Genomic DNA, 23,983 nt, shown 5'->3' on the forward strand with positions numbered 1-23,983 from the left:
TTAAAAAAGATAAACAAAATAGACAAATCTTTAGTTAGACTCATCAAGGTAAAAAGAGAGAGGGTTCAATGAATAAAACTTCAAAAAACGGAGATGTTACCACTGACCTTACAGAAATACGAAGGATTACGAGAGATTGCTGTGAACAATTATACACCAGCAAATTGAAAAACCTAAAAGAAATAGGTAAATTCCTACAAACATACAACCTTCTCAGAATTCATCATGAACAAATAGAAAATCTGAGCACATTAATTACAAGTAAGGAGACTGAATCAGTGATTAAAAAGTCCTCAACAAACAATAGTCCAGAACCAGATGGCTTCACTGGTGAATTCTATCAAACATTTTAGACAATACCCAATATCTGAAAGTCTCTCAAAAAAGATAAGAGGCGGAAACACTTTTAAGCTCATTTTAAGAGACCAGAATTACTCTGATGCCAAATCAAAAAAGGATGCTATTGGAAAAGAAAATTACAGGCTAATATACCTGATTAATATATACGCAGATCAATCCAGGTGATATATTATATTGACAAAATGAAAGATAACAATCATATGATCATCTTATTAAATGCAAAAAAAGCATCTGACGGAATTCAATATCCACTCATAATACTAAACTCTCAACAAACTGGGTATAGAGGGAACATATCTCAACACAAAAGGCCCTATGTGATAAGTTGACAGCTAATGTCAAACTCAATTATGAAAAACTGAAAACTTTTCCTCTAAGTTCAAGAACAAGGCAAGGATGCCAGCTGTTGCCACTTTTATTCAACACAGAACTGAAGTCCAAGCCAGAGCAATTAAGAAAGAAGAAGAAATAAAAGGCATCCAAATTGGAATGGAAGAAATAAGCTGTCTCTATTTTCAAATTAAATGTTATTATATAGAAAATCTTAAAAACTCTACCAGTAAACTGATGGAACTAATACACAAGTACAGAAAAGGTGCAGGATACAAAATCAATATACAAAAATTGGTTGCCTTTCTCAATGCTAACAGCAAGCTACCAGAAAGAGAAACAAACAAAACAATCCCATTTACAATTGTATCTAAAAGAAAATATCTGGAACAAATTTAACAAGGAAGAGGGAAAAACTATACTCTGAAAATTATATGACATTGATAAAAAGACAGTGAAGGAGACACAAATAAATGGAAAGACATTCTGTCTTCATTGATTTGAATAATAAATATTATTTAAATGTCTATACCACACAAAAGCAATCCACAGATTCAATTCAAACCCTATCAAAACCTCAATGGCATTTTTCGTTGAAAGAGAAAAAAAAAATCCTAAATTTTGGGAACCATAAAACCCCAGAAAAGCTAAAGCAATCCTGAGAAAGAACAAATCTGTACTAATTATGCTTCCTGATTTCCAGCCATAATACAAGGCTATATTAATCAAAACCATAGAGTATTGGCATAAAACAAACATATAGACCAATGGAATAGAGTGGAGAACCCAGAAATAAACCTATATGTATCAGTCAATTAATTTATGACAAAGGGTAAACTGACTATAACTCAATAAAAAAAATTTTTTTTTAAATTTTATGACAAAGGAACCAATAACACACAATGGGAAAAAGACAATCTCTTCAATAAATGGTGTTGGAAAAACTGGATTTACACATGCAAACGAATAAAACTGAATCACCACCTTACACATCAAAAAGAACTCAAAATGGAATAAAGATTTGAATGTAAGACCTGAAATACAGAACTCCTGGAAGAAAATAGACGGAAAAAAAGAAAAAGAAAATAGAGGAGGTAACCTCCTTGATATTGTTCTAGGCAATGATTTTTTTGTATAAGTCACAAACAACAGAAAATTAAAACAAAAACAAAGTAGGACTACATTAAACTAAAGAGCTTCTGTCCCGCAAAGAAAACCATCAACAAAATGAAAAGTCACCCTATGAATGGGAGAAAATATTTGCCAATCATAAATCTGATAAGGGATTAACATCTAAAATATATAAAGAATTTATAAAACTCAATAAAAAAATGATTAAAAATGAGCACAGGATCTCAAAAGATGTTTTCCAAAACAAAAATCATACAAATGGCCAATGGATACATGAAAAGGTGCTCAACATTACTAATGATCAGAGAGATAAAATCAAAATCATAATGAGATATCACCTCATACTGGTTAAAACCTTATCAAAAAGAGAAGAGCTAACAAGTGCTGGTGAAGATGTGGGGAAAAGAGAACCCTTGAGCACTGTTGGAGGGAGTGTAAATTGGTGTAGCCAACATGGAAAACAGTATGGAAATTCCACAAAAAAAGTTTTAAAAATCAATATGATTTCATATGTCAATTATACGTCAATTAAAAAAAAAGAACTACTATATAATCCAGCAATTCCAATTCTGGGTATTTTTCCATAAAAAACAAAATCACCGTCTCAAAAAAGTATATGCAATCCCATGTTCACTGCAGCATATTTACAAAATAGTCAAAATTGAAAACAACCTGTTTCTAATGACAGAAAGATGAATAAAGAAAATGTGGTATATATACACTGAAATATAATTCAGCCATAAAAAGTGGGAAATGCTATCATTTTCAAACACATGGATGAACCTTGAGAGCATTATGCTAAGTGAACTAAACTAGATAGAGAAAGCGAATACTGTATGATCTCATATGTGGAATCTGAAAGAAACCAAACTCAGAGATACAGAGAACAGATTGTGTTTGCCAGAGGTATGAGGGTTGTGGGTGGGAGAAATGGGTGAAGGTGGTATAAAGGTACAAACTTCGATTTATAAGATAAAGAAATCCTAGGGAAGTAGTGTACAGCATGGTGACTATAATTAACAGTACTGAATGGTATATTTGAAAGATGCTAAGAGAGTAGATCTTAAAATTTCCCACACAAGAAAAAAATTTGAATGTATGTGTGGTAAGGATGTTAACTAAACTACTGAGGTATTCATTTTGCAATGTATACAGATATCAAATCATTATTTTGTACACCTAAAACCAATACAATGTTATATGTCGATTGCATCTCAATAAAAAATAACTTAAAAGTATCATCTTAAAATATTACTTGTAATATATATTATTAGATATTATACTATTATTAGTTTTGTTCAGTTTCTTTAAAATCAGTTTTCTCTGGAAAGGAGCTCTTTGAAGTTTCATAATTTACATTCTGAATTTTTAATGTTTTATTCCAAGGCATATATTATTGAGATTATGTAATCCAAAAGACAAGACATTATATATTTTACAATGCTTGATTTATAGTTTTTAGATTAAAAGCTACATATATTCATGAAAATCCTTGTCTTTGGCAAGAAATATAAAGTAAGTAACAAATTACTAGTTGTTAATTCTTCAGTGTTTTTAAAGGGAAGTCTTTAATTTTCTTTTTGTCCCAAATAGAAAGCTCTATCATATTTTAACATTATGAGTTGTATAAAGAAATGAAGATTACTTTGTTTTTAGCATCTGAGACCATAACAGACACTTAACTGCTGCCCTAGTTCAAAATGTAATACACTATAAAAACATAACCACAGAATTCTTTTGTTTTCATTTTTCAGTAATTAGAAGGAAACTTAAGAGATTGTGTGAACCCATTGGTCTCATTTTACAGATGAGCAAACTGAAGATTATTGAAATAAAGGTGCTTAATGAAGTAGTTAGATAATAGATTCCATCTCAATCAATTTAGCTTTTTTCTCATCAAACATTTGTCTGGCAGATATTGAGGTCAAAGATGGTTCTTTTAGGCAAAGTCCAGGGCCTGTTTGAGTAAAAGACATTTGAAGGAGGTCATGGTGATAGAGCTTGTGACGGAGATTTCTATCTGACTAAAAAGTCTATCCACACAAATATTAGAGAGTGGTTTTTGTCTCTGTATATTTTTATTAATTGCTCATTATTTGGTGGCTCTGACATCCTGTGACACATGTTAACGAGGGCTGTGGACAAGTGGGACCATTACTTGCTCCTTCCTGGCCCTAAGCAAGGAGAGATTTCAAAGTGTAGTTCAATATGGGAAGCCCTTTGGTAAGATACCACATGAGTGTCAGCATTTAGCATGGCTGTTTCCTCCATGAAGAGACCAGCCCCCTCTAAGGTACAGGGTTCACTTAGGATGCCAGTGGTCTAGACATCCTATGAGCTGCAGCCTTGGTTGCCAAGCACCTTTCCGCCTTGTCTTGTACCCACCTCCCACTTCTGAACAACCACTGCTGAGCTCAACAAGGGTGCCCTGGGCCCAGGGTGATGTTCTATCTCACCTTCCATTCCACTCCCTCCCTTTTCACACATGTGCATTGAGGATAAGCCCTGTCATACCTTCCTCACACAGTGCAGAATGATAAGCCATGGCTATGGTTTATTAAACAAAATCTCAAGCCAATTTATTCAATGTCATCTTATAAGGAGCATAAACAGAGCAATCATCCTGTATTCTCCTCCACACTTGAACACATGAACAAGGAGACATGTTCTGCATACACTTAGCACAGCTCTGACCCTCTGCAGCTTCGCACCAGCCCTCACAGCAGAGTCTCCGTTTCTGACATGGGCCTATGCAATCAGGAATATATGCGTTATTTTCTTTTCCATGCCTCACATAAATCACTTTAATTTCTCTGTAGCTTAATTTCCCCTCCTCTTTCTCTCTCTTTCCTTTTTTCTCTGACTAGATCATCTCTAAACCCCTTTCCTGTTCTTTCTATTTAAGAAATATCATCTAAACTAATGTCTAAAATATTATGAGTCTAATATTTTAACATAATGGTGATTATGGCTTCCTCTTGTATGTTTTTAGTCTTAACAAGTCATGAAACCAATAACAAATATGAAATTAAGGACAACTTTGGACAGTGTATATACTTTGCAGCAGAGGATACTACTTTCTGTACCAGATGTTGCTATGGATCTTTCAGGCCTTTTATCATAAAGATCCTTGATCTTAAGGGCCAAGAAATCATAACTCTGAAGAGACCACTAAGGTGTACCAGCTGTTGTTTCCCCTGCTGCCTGCAGGAGGTCGGTGAGCGGTTACCAGGGTACTTTGCAAAGTAGTTCTGTAAGAATTTTACCCTCTTGTTGAATTTATATAATCAAACTGAGATCTAAAGGAAAAGTGGTCCACAAGCTATTGGTTTATACCTGAGAGTAAACTGTACAGGAAGGAAGGCAGGTGGAACAGAGTGAGCACTTAGCCCCCTGTCCCTGAGTAGGGCACCTCCTAGGGGTGAGATCAGAGATCTCAGAGACCAGACTCCTCGATCTTCAGGGAGAGCTAAGCAGGTAGGGCACCTCGGTCAAGTCCCTCTCCCAAAATGACCATGAGGGCCTGGCCAAAGCCAGAGGAGGGCACCATGGAGATACCCTCGAATGCCATCCCAGAGGCAAGTGGACAGGAGAATGAGGAAAAAGACAGATGTGTTCATCTCACAATTTTAGCCAACCTACAAGGAGCAAACCTAGGAGAAGGCCCCCTGAGAAATCTCAACTCCTGTGTTTTTCAGTTGTCCATTGGAAAAAAGTAACATATTTGAGTCCCTGTAATAGAGATATGCTAGTTGTGAGGACCTTCAGCTCTATGAGGTCCAGCGGTCTCTTTCATGTTACTTGACAGCCTGGCAGAGAACATGGATCTCAGGAAGACGCCAGGCAGAGTGTTTACAGGAAGTTGGCCTCTGCCTAGATCCCACGGGCCTGAGCCCAGCCCTGCCTGTCACTCAGCCATCCATATGGGCAGCTGTGAGGGCAGGACAGACATACAAGCACGTAGATATCTGACGTCTAATACTGTACTTATTTTGAAAGGAAAATTGACCTTATTCATACTGAATTGTTTTGTTTTCCATGTTAATTAGCCTAGATAGAACAATATAGGAATAGCTGAGAGAAAGATGAGAGTCTGATGGACTGTTCCCTACAATTTATGGAGCACATTCGCATACATTATTCTGTTGGTCTCAGTAAAGAGACCTGGGAGGTCCTCATCCACAGATGAACGTACTGAGATTCTCTCAAGGTCGCCCAGCTAAGATGCACCGCCAAGACTCCAGGCCCCATTTTCTTTCCATCATAGCACCACTGCCACTCATATTTGAAAACTGCCCCAGTGATCAGGGCTCTGTCCATATATCTAAACCACTGTTTTTAAAGGAGTTTAGGAAAAGAGCTTTTAATAATTTAGATATTTTTATATAAGTATGAAATTTTTTAAATACATGAGGCCAGTAGAACAATGCTCAGAGTGGAGACTGTGCATGTAGCCTCCCCACGTTTGTGTCTCATCTTTTTCACTTTGCAGCTGGGGAATATGATACAAGTTAATTAACCTCATTGTTCCTCAGTTATTTCCTCTATAAACAGGGATAATAGTATCAACCTGGTAAGAATGTAGTGTGAATTAAGTGGTGCATAGAACAGTATCTTTCCCTTAGAAAGTGAGCAAAGGATCTAAATAGACATGTTTTCAAAGAAGAAATACATATGGCCAACACATATATGAAAAGCTGCTCAGCATCATTAATCATCAGAAAAATGCAAATCAAAACCATAATGACATATCATATCACACCTGTTACAATGTCATCAAAATGTCAAGCCATATGTTGGCAAAGATTTAAAGAAAAAGGAACCTTTACACTCTGTTGGTGGAAGTGTAAATTGGTACAGCCATTATGGAAAAGAGTATTAAGTCTCCTCAGATAATTAAAAATAGAACTACCATAAGATCCAGCAATCCAACTTTTGAGTATATATCCTAAGGAAATAAAATCAGGTTCTCAAAGAGATTTCTGCACTTATGTGTTTATTGAACCCTTATTCACGGTAGCCAGGATATGGAAACATCCTCAGTGTCCACTGACTGATGAATGGACAAAAAAAATGTGAGATGTGTGTGTATAATATTATCCAGCCAAAAAAGAGAAGAAAATCCTGCCATTTGTGACAACATGCATGCTTTGAGAAACCAATATGCTAACTAAAATAAGCCAGATTCAAAACACAAATACTGGATGGCATCACTTATATATCAAATCATTAAAAAAATGTCTAACTCAGAGATACACAGAGTATAATGCTAATTGCCAAGGGCTGCTGGGTGGGAGAATTGGGGTATGTTAGTCAAACACTACAAACTTTCAGTTATCAGATGAATAAGTTCTGAGGATCTAATGCACAGAATAGGGACTATAGTTAAAAATACTAAACTGTATACTTGAGATTTGCTAAGAGATATATCTCAAGTGTTCTCACCAAAAAAAAAAAAAAAGTTAACTATATGAGGTGAAAGTTGTTTCATTTAACTTAATTGTGGTAATCTTTCCACACTGTGTATGTGTATCAAATCATCCCATTATGTAATTTAAATACACTACAATTTTGTATGTCAGTTGCACCTCAATAAAAATGGGAAAAAAGTATACTACTAATATGAAAACAAGTAGTGAGTAAATGAGCACTGTTATCAGACATTGTTATGATAATAATGATGATTACATAATATATATACTGTTCTGTTTTGTAGATAGAAGTCCACACCCCTTATGGTGTACCAATAGGTTATGTTACTCAGACTTGGCACCCATATCTGCCAAAGTTTACAATTCAAAATGAGAATAAAATGGATATTCTAAGAATTATAGGTCCATGTCTTGTGTGCAACTGTTGTGGAAATGTTGATTTTAAGGTAAGAGAGGTGATAATATTTATAGGATTTGCTTTCCTACTATAAGGAGAAAATAATTGTGTAAGATGTTATAAATATATTAAATAATGATTTGTATACATATTTCAAGAGGAAGAGAATGTGCTCATATATTTAACTTTGGTTATTATTGCTCTAATTAAGTTTAAGTGTTGATTATATTAAATGAAAAAAAAGAGAAGCACAGCCTTATAGTCAAATAAACATAAGGAAAGCATCTAACCCTTCAACGTGGTGGTTCTTATGGAGGCAGTGTACATTATCCATTTTAAATAGAACCGTAACCTTGTCACCAAGTCTGATTGCCAAAGCATATGGTCCTTCCTTAGTCTGAAATATGGGCTGTCAGTGCTGTAGCCCCTCTTTAGAAGCACTGACATCTTTGAGTTCCTACAAAAAGCTCACTTATGCAAAGAGAATTTTAAGAAAAATGGTGTAAGATGTACTATGCAATTATACTTCTCTGCAGTCTTCATTTTCATATTAACTCCATTGCTGTAAACCACAATACACCTGTGTATTTCCTAGATAAAGGAACTCATCACAGCAGTTTTCCAGCAGGTAGTATCCGCCCTTATAGACTATATTATTTAGATGCAGTTGTATAAAGGTTGAGTGTTTTATAACTTAATATCATGATTCTCTTAGAAAATCATAAAATCTGTTCAACTGGACCCACATTTCTGCAGGAGGAAAAAATCCAAAATTGAGCAGGGCTGCCACCTTATGATAACATGTAGGAATTTTGCCACTGTCCCCTGACATCCTAAGGTTTTCCACTATCCAGAATCTTTCTTTTACATTATCTCCTCGCTTCCCTTGTTATATAGTTTTCAATTCCTCTGCTAGACCCTGCTCATTTAAAGATTAATCACTCTTCACATGGACTTCCTAGTCTAATGACAAAGATGAGAAGTCCCAAGAAAACACAACTAATGTAAAGAGACTTCATAAAGGCTCTTTTAAAGAGCTATGTACAATGTATGTGAGATGTATGTAAAAGGACTTCATAGGTATACCTAATACCAGTTCTCTGTGTAGAGGATGGGGTATCGATCAAAGATCCAGAGGAGCAGAAAGAGATTATTCATTCAAGGAACAACATTAACAGACGTTCAGCTGGCAGATGCTTTATTTGGTGGGAATAAGTGAAAACATGAAAAGTATTTGAAACTCTGGTATTTAATGCTAAGAAACTTAGATTTCACCCAGCAATCCTTCTCAGTGGATGCCTTAAAACAAGATTATATGTAATGAATTAGCTTCTCTCCTGGGCATCTAGGATGATGATAATTAGGTATTCTCTTTCAGAGAATGGAAAACATACTCACTTGAATCAATTTCTGATGGAAAGTTTGACACCTTAAAGCGGGATTTATCAGTACGAGGGACCACTGTGGAACCTGGACTCCATCATGATATCAGTGGTCTTTGAAAGTTGGAGTAGAATGGGACAACAGCCTGAACAAGAAGGAGCAGGAGTCATTCTAAAGGAGGAAATAATTCAGACACATTTCATAAGTGAACCAAGTGATTCACAGATTTGATGTCAGCTGAGGAGGAAAAATATTGGGAGATGATTCTGATGTCTGATGTTTGAGAAGCTGAATGAATAATGAAGGCGTTGGCCAATTTAAGAATATTGAAGGAGAAACACGTGATGTGTGGAAAGCTAATGACTTGTATTTGAGTCATGCTGGATTTTAGGTATGCAGAAGAAAAGGTTGGGGAGTTTTCAGCATACAGATGGTAGTTAAAGCCAGGACAAGATTATTCCAAAGGTGAGCAGAAGAAAGACAAGTAGGCTTTCAATCTCATGGAGATGATAGGGCAGTCTGTCTTCTTCCAGGACTCTTGGTGGGGGCAAAAAAATACGCCTGTATGAAACTGATATCCAATCCAGTCCCTTCTGTGACTTTGATGTCTGAATGCATACCACTGTTTTGGTTCAGGAATCTCAAAACACAGAAATTGACCTTGAGTGGTGATACAGATGGCAGAATTGAATGCAGAATTACAGTAGAAGATTATCACTGAGGGTACCCTCTATTCCTACTGTAAAAGCCTATCTTCACATGAGCAGATTGAAAAATTATATAATGCTCTAGCAAGTAATCCACCAAGAATAAACGGCATACAATAGAACAGTCTACAATCAGTCATATAAGAAATACCTAAATAAACACTAAAGAGACCAAGAAGAAGCAAAAGTCACAAGAGAAGAATAAGAAAAAGGATTCGAAAACAAATCAGAAGAATCTCCAGAAATAAGGAGCAGTGCCTGATTAAAAAGAGGAGGTGGGAAAAAGACATAAATTTGAAGGGACAAAAATAAAATTGAAGGGACATAGAAGGCTAGGAGGGAAAAAAAAACAACTGCTTGTGCATATGCCAAAGAGAAGATACAGAGAAGGAAAAGACAGAGACTGTGCTGAAATGATATTCAAAGAGATAAATTACTAAAATTCTTTCAGACCTGATGCTATGAATGCTCAGATTAAGAAATTGCCAGGAGTTCTGGAAAAGAAAAAGAAATGACACCCAGGTACAGCTTAGATAAACAGCAAACTTCAAACTAAAAATGGAAATCTAAGATCAGCAAGTGACAAGGAAGAAATTTATCTCTAATACATAATGTCCTACAATTAATGCTTTTGAACATTTTACTCTACCTTCACTGGCTACTTTTATTTGCTCTTTTTGCATTATGTATTAATATCCATTTACCTATTGGGCTGTTTGCTTTTTATTGTCAATTTATAAAAATAATTTGTGTACTGGAGATATTAATTCTGCATCTGTCCTCTGATTTGCAAATATTTCCCACAAACCTACCCTTTGTTTTCGTACTTTTTTAAAATATATTTTTGCCATACAGAAATTTTAAATCGTTTATGGTCAAATATGTCTATTTTCACAACTTCTGGTTCTCTTGTTTTAATTATGAAGGTACACAGCAAACCTTATATTTTATCTAATCTTTTTTAAATTTTATATTTAAATCTTTAACTCATCAGCAGTTTTATTAGTACAGGATAGGAGCAAACTTCATTTTATTTCAGATAGCTGAACAGTTGTGCCAGCAGAATTTATTAAGTAAATATTCTTTGCTAAATTGAAATACCATCCTCACCATACATTAAATTCCCACAAGTAATGGAATTAATTTCTAGATTCCATGCTCTGTTGCAGTGACCTAACTGTGTTCACAGCAGTGCCTTATGATATGCTCATGACGCCTTAATGGTATGTCCTCTGTCTACCCATAGCAAAATGATCACTCGTTATTCTTCTTATCATATTTGCTTGCTCTTATCTAATTTTCCTTTCATATGAACAGTAAGATAATTTCATTCAGTTTTTCAGAAGTTAGAATCTAATCAGTACTGAGTGAAACCTGCTCATCATTTTTAAATATCAGCATACATGCAATGCTAAACCTCGCCCATCTCAGAAGTGTTATGTCTTCAAATTCATACCTTATTTTGTATACTTCATAAGACCACATAGGTTTCTTTATATGGAACCTCTGACTTTTTTGTTAAGCTTATTCCTAAGTAATGTGTAGCCATTTATCACTACTAAGAAGGAATATTTATATTTTGAGGTGCTTATTCTAAATGGTACGAAAAGCTATTTTTCTTTACTTTGTATCCAGTCATATGACTGTATTATAATGTTAAATTTAGGTGTTTTTGCATTATTAGTTTTTCTAGGTATAAAATCACAGTGCAAATGAGATTCTGGTAGCTTTTCTAGTGTTTCTAAACCCGCTGGCTCATTTTTCTTCCAGCCTAACTACAGATCAGAAATAGTAATGATGATGATGACAACTGTGGGAGTATCTACCAAGCTGATGATTTCAGTTGAAATAGTACCAAATATTTCACACTTTAGGAAGATATTACTCTTGTTTTCATAACATTTTTTTCTCTTCCTATTTACTTAAAGCAGGAATGAGCAAAAAAAAATTTTTGTACAGGACCAGACAGAGAATATTTAAGATGTTGTGGGCCACAAGTTCATTGTCACAACTCAATTATACCATTGTGGCATAAAGGGAGTCAAAAGTAGTACATTAATGAATGGTCACGTTTGTGCACCATTAAACTTCACTTACAAAAACAGAAGGCAGGCAGATATGCCCACGGACCACTGTTGGCTGACTCCTGACTGAGATTTTTATTAGGAATGGATACTTAACTTTTTGAAAAGAATACCATAATGACCAAGAGTACAGACCCTGGAACCAGAATGCCTTGGTTTGAAACCCATGACCACAATTTATCTGTGTAACAGTGAACAAATTACTTAACCTTTCTTTGCTTCAATTTTTTCATATGGGAAATATGGATAATAATAGTAGGTAACATGCAAGGTTATCATGTGCATTAAATTACCTAACAGTTGTAAAGCCTTTGTATGCCATCCGTATACTAAATGTTATATAAATGTTTAGTTAGTAAATACTAAAATACCTTTTCAGCAACCACTGATGCGATCTTTTGTTTTAAATTCTATTAATTTTCTAGTATTTCACACTTACTATTGTATATTCTTTTGATACTTACCTAGGATGCTGTGCTAGTGTTCTACTTGGATTTTTGGATTTATATTATGTGAGTCTATAGTTTTCTTTTTAGAATATCTTTAACAGTTATTGGTATTAAATTTATGTACTTACAAATTTAATTCAAATATAATATACATAATGCTATTTTTTTACCCACACTTCTGACACCAAAGGTATGAAATTTTTTCTCATACCAAACAGTCCTCTAACTCTCCAGATACCAACTGGTCGTCCTACAATTTAATTCATTTCTGACAGTAACAAATTGGAGTTGATGCAGACCCCACAGATTAAGGGCCCTGTCCCACTAGACTGCCCCTACCTCAGATGCCAATCACAAGTCCCAGAACTCCTGCATTCCTAACCAACCTGGTATAAAGCAGAGGTTCTCAGATTTGATCATTTGCTGGAGTGGATCACAGAACTCAGAAACACACTTTACTCACATGAACAGGTTTTATAAAGGATTATTACAAGAACGCAGGTGATCACCAAGAGGAAGCACAGGCACACTTCTTATTTGCACCTCACTTTATTGCTCTTCACAGATACTGCACTTTGTACAAAAGGCTTGTGGCAACCTTGAGTGAGGCCAGTCTACCAGCACCATTTTTCCATCATCTTTTGTTCACTTCGTGTGTCTGTTGTCACAAAGTGGTAATTCTTGCAGTATTTCAAAACCCTCCACCAGCAAAAAGATTATGATTCACTGAAGGCTGGGATGATAGTTAGCATCTTTTAGCAATAAAGTATGTTTAATTAAGGCATGTATATATATTTTTTAGACATAATGCTATTGCACAGGTAAGAGGCTACAGTATAATTTACAAATAATTTTATATGTCCTGGAAAATCAGAATTTCATGTGATTCACTTTGTTGTGAGATTTGCTTTGTTGTGGTGGTCTGGATCCAAACCTGTAACATATCCAAGGTATGCATATATCTAGGGTAAGGTCTGGAAAGGTATAGCTGTCTGTCTTCATGGCACTGGGATGCATCCCCCTCTAAAAATATGTATACATTCACCAACCTGGAAGATCTCTGAACCCTATCAGTTAGTTTTTATGGAGTTTTCATTACATGGACATCGCTGATTAAATCATTGGCTGTGGGTGATTAAGTCGATCTCTAGCCTCTCCCTCACACCTCCTTTCCCCGCCCCCATGCCAAGTCTCTGTTCATCGTTTGGACTTCCTGGTGACCAGCCCCCATCCTGAAGTTGAAAGTAGTCCATAGCCAGTGTCATATCATTAGCCTGCAAAAGATTTATCACTCAGAAGTTTCCAAAGGTTTTAGAATCTGTGTGCTAGAAACCTGGAATAAAGGCCACATAGTACATAAACAAAACAAAAGAAAACTCCTATAATTCCTATCACTCAGCAAGTTACAAGAGGTTTAGAGCTCTATGTCAGGAGCCAGGCACAAAAACTAAATATATGTTTCTTGTGTCACAAACAAATTAATTATTTCAGAGTTGAAATAACCTTATTATAGGTATTTTTCTCTTTTTTAAAAGGTCATTTGGAATTTAGGTAAAAAATTACCTAGTTCTCATAACTTTTAAGTTGTGAGACATTATTCATATTTAAAGGTTTCCACAAAAATTTTTTTATTTTAACTTTGGAATGATTTTGGTGGAGTTTAAAATGTCTCACTATAAAAATCAATATGGGGAAATTTTAGTATCTTAAATTCAGTGGTGGGATTATAGTGGCTGTATTTTTTATTTTAAAAAATATTTTTAAATTAAAAATAAATTTAAAAAATAAGATTTCTTTACTAGCTAAAAATGGCAGCTATTAGAAGGTGAACTACTAAAGTGTATGAAAGATTTGTGTGTGTTTTGCCACAATAGCATTGCATAACAAATAACCCCTAAAGGTCAGTGGCTTATAAAGCAGGAATTGATTCTCATGCTTATGGGTCTGCAGGTTAACTGTGTCTGGGGGATATACCGAGGCTCAGCCAGACAGCTCTGACTGAGGCTGCTGTTTGGCTTCAGGTCTGCTCCTGGTATGTTCAGTCTGGAGCTGTAGCAACAGCAGAGGCCTGGATTGTGCTTTTCTGGTGGCTGATCCCTGGAGAGCAAGACTCAAGGCCAAACCACTCGGCCCTGTTTAAGGTCTCTGCTCATGTCACATCCACTAAGACTCTGTCAGTCAAACAAGGCACATGGCCAAGCCTAATTTCAATGTGCAGGGAAGGATACTGGGCTTACAGTGGGAGGGAATTGAAATGAATATTTGATGAAGAGTAATCCATGCTATCGCAGTATTCATATTAGAAGTTTAATTCAGGTTTTTAAAGAACTTAACTACTCACTCTCAAATAAAATGAGTCAGCAGTTTTTAGTTTCCGCATATTTATGTTACTGCCAACATAAGGTTGTTCCTAGTACATGTGGTACCTTGTGCACACTTGAAAAGGACACTCCTCTTCCTGGGTTCACACAACCCTGCCTGTACATGTTTTGGTGAATGGGGGCTACTTTCAGCCCCTACGTGCCCGCTTGGTGAGGTGCATCTGTCTGGCTATAAGCTGTTCAACTCTTTATCATGGCCCTTGGCTTTCCACAGGCAGAACTGTAAATTTAGAAGAAATTTACTTTGGAGCCTTTTTCTTTCATACACACTTTCTCATTTGTTGTCACCCATCCCCTCCTGTTGTCCAGTCTGACCCCAGCCTTGGACCTGGGGCATCCCACTTACTGGTTACTTTCCTACACTCAGAACTGCCAGTCCTCTTTTCCAGGCTCCTGACATTTCACATTTTCCTTCTGACAGCGGGTGACAATGGGGCCTCCCATCACCTCTAAACACTCAGCCTATGTAAACTCTCTGTGCTTGTCTTAGAACAGAACTCAGATGCAAATTTCATTTCCTACTCCCTGATGGCTTCTAGAAATTTCATCTAAGAAATATTTCATGTCTTTACTTAACTTTTATTTTGGATCAATTCAACTCATTTATTAAGTCTTTCTTAGTGTAGAATAAAAAAATGTTAAATATTTCACAAAACTACTTTTATACGACTCCTCTAAGGCAAAGAAACAGTTTTTTTATGTATCTATAAATAGATGGATGTATCTCTATGATCTAATGAATTATATAATGTTCATAGTTCTATCTGGAATATACTTTTAAGAGTAAATTTGTTTCATTTTAATCAAACTTTGGAGGTAGATTAAAATTACCTAGAATTGTGTAAGACTAGAGTTTTGTTGTTTTTTATTTTTTACATTTTAGATCAAATCTCTTGATGGAAAAAATGTTGTTGGCAAGATTTCCAAGCAGTTTACTAGGATTATGAGAGAAATGTTTACACATTATAGTAACTATGGCATCCAGTTCCCTTCAGATGTTGATGTGAAAATAAAAGCTGTGATCATTGGCACGTGTTTCCTCATTGTAAGTCTGTTCTCACTAACATTGGGTATAGATGGTTTCTCTAGCATCATTCTTAAATTATTCAGTAAACTGTATGTTTTAGAATGACCTTCTTCAATTTATAGGTTTTGTTCAAAAGGGTTCATTTAATCCTGACTCTGAAATTCTATTTTCTCCTGATACTCTTGATTCACAGGTGACTAATTCTCTCTGGAAACTCTACTTAGTTTCACATGTCAATAGAAGGACCTTATGTGTTGAGTAGAGGTCCTGGTCCTTGAGGCTTGTATTAAAAAATCAACATTGGTGCACTGGGGAATACTTTAAGTATGGGCTTACATGGAATAAAACTCAGTGAAACAAGGAGATTACCTCTTGATTCACTATGAAATTAAATCCTCAAATACAAGAGTAGAATCTGAAATAAGTGTATACATCCAATCAAGCCATTAGATCAAACTGCCAGTTGAGAGGAAATTCATGGGACAGAGCAAGGCCCTTGTCTTCACATTAAATCACTTTGGGAGATTTCAAAAGCCCAAGTACCAAATCACACCCGAGTTCAATTAAATCAGAAGCTCAGAATCAGAAGTTTGTATAGTTCCCCAGATGATTCCATATGCAGCCAAAGTCAAAGACATCTGGGACAGAGCAATGATCTTCAACCTTGGCTGCACAGTAGAAACACCTGGGGAGAAATACCTGGGTAGTTTTTCAAAGCTTATATGTCAAGATTCCACTCAGATCTAGTAACCAAAATCTCTGGAGGTGAGACCGGGTCTTTAAGCTGTTTAGGGCTCCCAGGTGATTCCAATATGCAAACAAGGTTTGGAATCATTAGATAACTATCTTAAACATTCATTTGGAGATGCAATGTGAGAAAACTAAAAGGTGAGAGGATATATAGCAATAAAGGACCTGGTTCCATCAATAAATAAATGTCAAGGAAGATAAAAAGATAAAAACAAAATGAAAAAAAGAGACCAAACTTACCTAGTTTACAGATCATGTTTGGATATTGACTTGAACAAATCAATGTAAAAACACATTTACAAGACATTCAAGGAATTTGACAATTGGACTATTTGATGATATTAATGACTAAGGTTTGTTTTTTTTTTTAAAGCTATGATGATAAGAATAGTTATATAAAAGCAAAGAATCTTTTAACTTTTTGAGGCAAATACAAATGGCCAATAGGCACATGAAAAATGCTCAATATCACTAATTACCAGAGAAATGCAAATCAAAACTACAATGAGGTATCAACTCTTATCAGTCAGAATGGCCATCATTAAGAAGTCCACAAACAATAAATGCTAGAGAGGGTGTAGAGAAAAGCGAACCCTCCAACATTGCTGTGGGGATGTAGTTTGGTGCAGCCATTATGGAAAACGGTATGCAGATTTCTCAAAAGACTGAAAACAGACTTACCATATATTCCAGCAATCCCAGTCCTGGGCATATACCTGGAGGAAACTAATTCAGAAAGATACATGCACCCCAATGTTCATAGCAGCACTATTTACAATAGCCAAAACATGGAAGCAACCTAAATGCCCATCAACAGATGACTGGAGAAAGAAATTGTGGTATATTTATACAATGGAATACTACTCAGCCATAAAAAAGAATAAAATAATACCATTTGTAGCAGCAACATGGATGAACCTGGAGAACATTCTATGTGAAGTAAGCCAGAAAGAGAAAGAAAAATACCATATGATATCACATATATGTGGAATCTTAAAAAAAAAAAAAAAAGATGAATTTATTTACAAAACAGAAACAGTGTCAGCCGAGGGAGGCTGATGCGGGGTTCTAGGAGGTGAGCAGCCCAAACGAAAAAATGCACGAGGAGTTGCCATACTGCCGGGCAGACTTCAGCCGGAGACACCATGGGATTAACAACACTTTATTGCCACAGGGAGGTGCGCCTATGATGCACCTGTCCTGCTTTTATCTGTTTTCTGTCAGCACATGCGCGGTCTGAGTTTCTTTGTTCATTAGGCTTACAGAATATCTCTAGCACATGCGTACGTCTATTTTCTTTGTTCTAAATCTTATATAATTGATGCATGCGTGGAGCAATTATTTACTGCATACTATAAACATGCTCTGATTGTGGCCTTGGGTCCCATGGCTGTAACTCATCTCAATGCTCCAATCGTGGCCTTGGGTCCCACGGCCTTAACTCATCTCAAGACCAGCTCACAAACAGACTCACAGAAAACAAACTCATGGTTACCAGTGGGGGAAAAGAGGTGGGAAGGGATAAAATGGGAGCTTGAGATTTGCAGTTAGTAACTATACATCAAAAAGATAAACAAGTTTATACTGTATAGCACAGGCAACTATATTCAATATCTTGTAGTAACCTATAATGAAAAAGAATACAAAATGGAATATATGTATGTCTGTATATGAATAAAACATTATGCTGTACACCAAAAATTGACACATGAAAAGTGACTATACTTCAGTAAAAAAATAAAAATTTTTGTTAATTGGTTGGTTTCAAAACAGATATAAATTAACAAGTTATAAATCCAGATTTTAGAAAGATAAATCCTCGTGTTTATGTGAAAAATGAATTTGAGAGGTAAAATTGTAATAGTACATCTATCTGCAAGTTATTAGCAATAAGGATTAAATTATTTCTGTTGAAGGGATAAGGTAAAATAACAGGTGTGAGAGAAATGAATTTCATAGGATTCAGCTAAAGTCATAGGGGAGGGAGTCTGGATTGATGCTGATGCAATGAAACAAGCTGGGAAACATAGGGAGCAAATTTGGAAGACCAATCATCAAACTGACACAAAATGTCTAAGGTGCCTTCTGACTCAACATGGCTGTCATTCTTAGGAAAAAAAAAGCTAAAAATTATACATGGAACCCCAGTCACAAGTTACATTGCTAGAGAACGACTACAAAAAGTAGAGGAAGAAAGAACGAACAAGAAAGATTCCAAGGCAGGTTATAGTGAAATAGAAATTACCAAAGATTAATTAAACTAATGCAGATATCAACAAATGAATAGACTCACAGGATTTAATTGCTATTAAAATGGAAAGCTGAAGGTGGAACTTTATGTAGCTATAGACTTGCCCCAGATGTTATTTTTTACACTTAATTTTTCTTGTTTAACAGATGTATTACTGTGTTTCACCAGATTCCTTAGCATTTCTGCATCAGAGAATTGTCTCTGTTTTATTGCTGAAAATTCATTTCTGTGTTTTTGTTTTTATATAGGATTTCATGTTTTATGAAAACAATGGATGCTTTCAGCTTTTGACATTAGGAATATGGTAGCAGACTGATGAAAGCATCAGAAAATTTAACGTCTATACTGATTGGGACTATATAAATGGAAGACTCATTGTTTTTTTCTCTTGGAGTCAAATACCACATGTGGAATACTCTGTGATGCCTGTAGTCCCAGAATGTGACTTCACTTTGAAACTATATAGTTTATTTTCTGTTCCCTGGCTTATAAATGTTTTTATACATTTTCTTTGAATGTTCACTCTGTATTTGGGAAAAATGACATAGGACTTTTTAAGCTTAGACATGAAATTTCTTATGAAAAACTGTTTTCAATTATACTCTGGTTTATTTTCCATTTTTATAGCAAAAATTAATGAAAAACTTATTAAAGGAATTATATTATAAAATTATACTTTATTAAATCTAGTTATTTTATATGTAACAACTCATGTTATTTTGTAAATCCTGTATATTCAAGGATTCACATAATTTCAGTTTCCTTTACAATTATGTTCAAATAATTCTCAATATGGAATTTAAGGAAAAGTAAAATGCATTTGTTTTACAGTCAGGAATTCACATTATATTTAACTTTTAGATAAACTAATCTGCTAACATAAATAAAGTCTTCATAATGACAAGACAATAAATTACCATTTTGATAGTTTTCAGTGAACAAAGAAAAATATAATTCTGTCCCAGAGAAGGACACATTGTAAGAACTCACTCTATAACTAGGATATCGTTATCATTTTTGAAGTAACTATTTATATATGGAATAGTTAGCACCTACATTCTAGCATTTATAGAACACAGTAACCTCGATATTACTCTATGTGTTAATAGAGCACACATATACCTTTGCAGAAAATAAACTTCAATATGGGTCTAGTATTAAATGTACCAATAATCAAACCACTAAAAATTTTAAATTGTTGATATATTTCTTTGCATATTTGGTATTTTTAAACAAACCATGAACAATCAAGTCAGGTGGTATTCTGAACCCTGTACATTTACCTTTCATTCCCTTTCAGATCTCCTTAAAAGGAGCAAAAGCATATGACACCATTAGTAAAATCAATTCCAGCATTGGAAAACTAGAATTTCTATCTATCAGAAAGATAAAGAAATTTTTATACTCTGTTTTGTAGACAAAATTGAATCCAGTGAGAGGAGATGTCTAAACTTCAATTTACTTCATGCAAAGGAAAAGTGTGTTTAAGAAACAAGAGCTTAGGGGAGAGATTCCCTGTCATCTCAGCAGAACTCCAGCACCACTGGCTCCTGATGCTGAGAACACCGGGAGGGCAGGGGAGCTGCAAGAAAAGTGGTGTCCAGGTCACCTTTCATTAGCCTAATCAATTCACCAGATGCCAGATTCCAATGATGAGGTGTAACACAGGTACTCACATTCAGTTTACAGTTGGTACAGACAGCATGCCAGGTAAACGAGGTACTTGCACAGCTGGATCCCAGTGGCATTAGTTACGCCAGTTAGAGAAGGGGAGGGCTTTCCAGGCCAGCGGTCAGGCACCACAACCAACCCAAAATGAGGCTAAAGGACTGACATTATCTCATGACAGCTACATCTTGCTATCATTCCTCCCCTCCCCCGTTTTCCCTCTTCTTTGCATGGGACCTAGGATCTCTGGCTAAGCAAAGCAAAAAAACAAAAAACAACCCAGCAATTAATCTGAACAGTTCCTTCTGTTTTCAACTGTGCACAGAAGACGTAAGCAGAAACACTATCTGCAGAACCCATTAAGTTCAAATATTAGACAAACTCCTTCTCATTATTTACAAAGAGAAAAATGATCAAATATTAGAAATGTAAATGAGAAAAATATCAGGAATTACAAAAAGTATCATAATTTGTAATCTCAATGAGATTTGAGGAGATGTTGCATATGTTTTTTGGAACAAGCAATAGAGAAAAGGGGAACATTCTGAGGTGGCAAAATTTTAGTAAGGTTGAAACATATGATGACCACATGTTAAAGTATGATAGAAGAAAGATAACACAATAAAGTAAAAGACAGATTTTAGAAACTCTTCAGGAAGTCAGAGTTTAGAGGAAAAAAGGTGATTTTTGAGGAATAGAGAGATCAATTTCAATTTATGCATAATAGGAATTCCAGAAAGAGAAATCAGATGGAACCAAGAGAATAATTTTAAGAAGAAAACTTATTTACAATCAGTACAGATCATATTCTTTTAGGTGAATGAATTTGCCATATATTAGAAAAAATTATGAAAATACCTATTTATGATTATTCACAAAACAATTATTACAGATGTTGTTAGGCCTTAGTAGAATGGTTTCTGTGGCCTAAATTCCATGATATTCCCACAGTCTAGTTCATTTTTTCTTACTTCATCAATAAGGCTCAACCAATTTAGCACTGTTTAATCACAGACATTTAAAGGACCAAAGTATGTAAAACAAAGAGAAATCCTATAAAGGTATTGTGACCTTGTCCCCCATTTCCCATGTCTGCCTTTGAGCAGAGACCTTACCAGTTCAGAGATTCTGTCCGTCAGCGTGATGTGACTTAGAGAGATGTGGGGTCATGGATCATTCGGAGCAGGGACTCCCTTTTCCTGTCATTTTCACCCTGAAAAGAACAAAGAGAAAGTGTCATATCTCAGGTCATCATTCTACCTACCAAGTCCTAGCTCTTGGTTTCTGAATACCATTCTCCACTCAAACTGGGCTCTTTGAGAAATGGCTGATCCTAGAGTTGAAGCCAGGAAAAGTACAAGATGAGCCTCGAACAACTAATGGAATAGCAAGGAGGTGCTCAAGGAATGATGGTGGCGTGTCAAAAACGATAAAGTTGAAAGGGCTCCAGCCACAAAATTAAGGACAATCTGAACATCAAAACCTTTTATAAGAGATTATTACCATTAAATAAAAGAACACTGTGCACCTACACATACAATAAACATGAAAATTAAGTTTGATGAAGAAAAAGATATATATATATGTGTATATATATATAATTTTAATATAGTCTCCCATGAAATCCTTTTAATTTTTAAGAGGGAAAAAGTAACTTTTTTAAAGTTAAAAGCTCAGCAGCCCCCACTATGATCATGTGATCAAAGTGACCATTGTCAGTAAGAGGAAAAAATAAATTGAGTGTCACGTCATAGGATTCAGTAAGACACAGTATCAGGAATTGTGACATGCTGTTTTATGACAGCACACAGTAAAATAATATTTCAAAGTTTTATTGAAATACAAATGACATATAACATTGTTATTGGTTTTAGATGTACAACATGATGGTTTATGTTTATATTGCAAAAGGATTACCACAGTAAGTTTAGTTATCATCTATCCCCTCATATAATTACAATTTTTCCCATGTGATGAGAATTAAGATTTACTCTCTCAGCAACTTTCAAATATGTGACACAGTATTACCAACTATAGTCACCGTGCTGTACATTACATCCCCAGGACTAATTTATCTTACAACTGAAAGTTTGTACCTTTTCACAGCATTCACTCATTTTGCTAACCCTCTAACTCCCCGCAATTGACAACCACCCTCTGTACTCTGTGTCTGTGAGTTCAGATTTCAATAGTTTCCACATATAGGTGAAATCACACAGTATTTGTCTTTCTCTATCTGATATATATCATTCAGCATAATGTGCTCAAGCTCCATCCATGTTACTGTAAATGGCAGGGATTCCTTCTTTTTATGGCTGAATTCCACTGTATACATATACCACAGTTTTGTTATCCATTCTTCTGTGGATGGACATTTAGGTTGTTTTCAAGTCCTGGCTAATGTAAGTAATGCTGTGATGAACATGTGTGTTCAGATACCTTTCTGAAATAATGATTTAACTTCCTTTGCTTGAATGCCCAGAAGTGGAATGGCTGCATCACATGGTTGTTCTATTTTTAATTTTTGAGGAATCTCCGTACTCTTTTCCATATTAGTTGCCCCAACTTACATTTCCACCAAAAGAGCACAAGAGTTCCCTTTTCTCCAGGACCTTGTCAACACAGTATGTCTTATTTCTTACCTTTCTGAAAATAGCCATTCTAATCGGTGTGAAGTAACACCACATTGTCATTTTGATTTGCATTTCTCTGATAATAAGCAATGTTGAGCACATTTGAGTGTATCTATTGGCCATTTGTATGTCTTCTTTGGAAAACATGTTTATTCAGATCCTCTGCCCAGTTTTAAATCAGATTCTTTTTTTGTGCTTTTGAATTATATGAGTTCTTTAATATTTTGTGTATTAACCCCTTACAAAATATATGATTGGCAAATATTTTCTCTCTTTTTGGAGGCTCCTTTTTCATTTTATTAATAGTTTCTTATGCTGTGCAAAAGCTTTTTAGTTTGATGTAGCCCCACTTGTCGCCTTTGCTTTGGTGTCAAACCTTAAAAAAAAAATCATTGTCAAGACCAATGTCAAAGATATTGCTCTTAAGTTTTCTTCTAGGAGTTTTGTGTTTTCAGGTCTTACATTCAAATCTTTACTTCATTTTGAATTGATTTTGGTGTATGGTATAAGAGAGTGCTCCAGTGTCATTCCTTTGCATGTAGCTATCCAGTGTTGCCAGCACCATTTATTAAAGACTATTCTTTTCTCATTGTATTTATATATCCTTCATCATAAATGAAATGACAACATATGCATGGGTTTACTTCTGATTGTTCCTGATCTACATGCATTTTTATGCCAATTTCATACTGTTTTGATGACCACAGATGAGTAACATAGTTTGAAATATACATGCTTCCATCTTTGTTATTCTTTCTCAAGATTGCTTTGGCTATTCAGGGTTTTTGAGATTCCATGCACACTTTAGGAATTTTCTTTCTCTTTCAGTGAAAACTCCCATTGGAATTTTGATAGGGATTGCGCTGAATCTGTATATTGCTTTGGATAGTATGGATATTTGAAAAATATTAATTCTTTTAATCAAAGGCTATCTGTCCATTTATTCATCTCTTCAATTTCTTTCATCAATGTCTTATAGCTTGCAGTGTACATAGTTTTC

The 23,983-nt window shown here is 35.3% G+C and overlaps 1 protein-coding gene across 1 annotated transcript in view; it reads left to right on the forward strand.

The window, feature by feature from the left end:
• The window catches only part of LOC102514036 (phospholipid scramblase 2), a 38,418-nt gene extending 19,428 nt beyond the window's left edge, over positions 1–18,990 (forward strand). Inside the window, exons 4-7 of the mRNA XM_032484178.1 lie at positions 4,814–5,034; positions 7,538–7,699; positions 15,538–15,699; positions 18,931–18,990. Coding sequence (XP_032340069.1) covers positions 4,814–5,034; positions 7,538–7,699; positions 15,538–15,699; positions 18,931–18,990 — 605 coding nt within the window. The remainder of the gene's footprint in view (positions 1–4,813; positions 5,035–7,537; positions 7,700–15,537; positions 15,700–18,930) is intronic.
• The last annotated feature ends 4,993 nt before the right edge of the window (positions 18,991–23,983 follow it).

Source organism: Camelus ferus, chromosome 1 (assembly GCF_009834535.1).
Source record: "Camelus ferus isolate YT-003-E chromosome 1, BCGSAC_Cfer_1.0, whole genome shotgun sequence".
Taxonomy (NCBI): Eukaryota; Metazoa; Chordata; class Mammalia; order Artiodactyla; family Camelidae; genus Camelus; species Camelus ferus.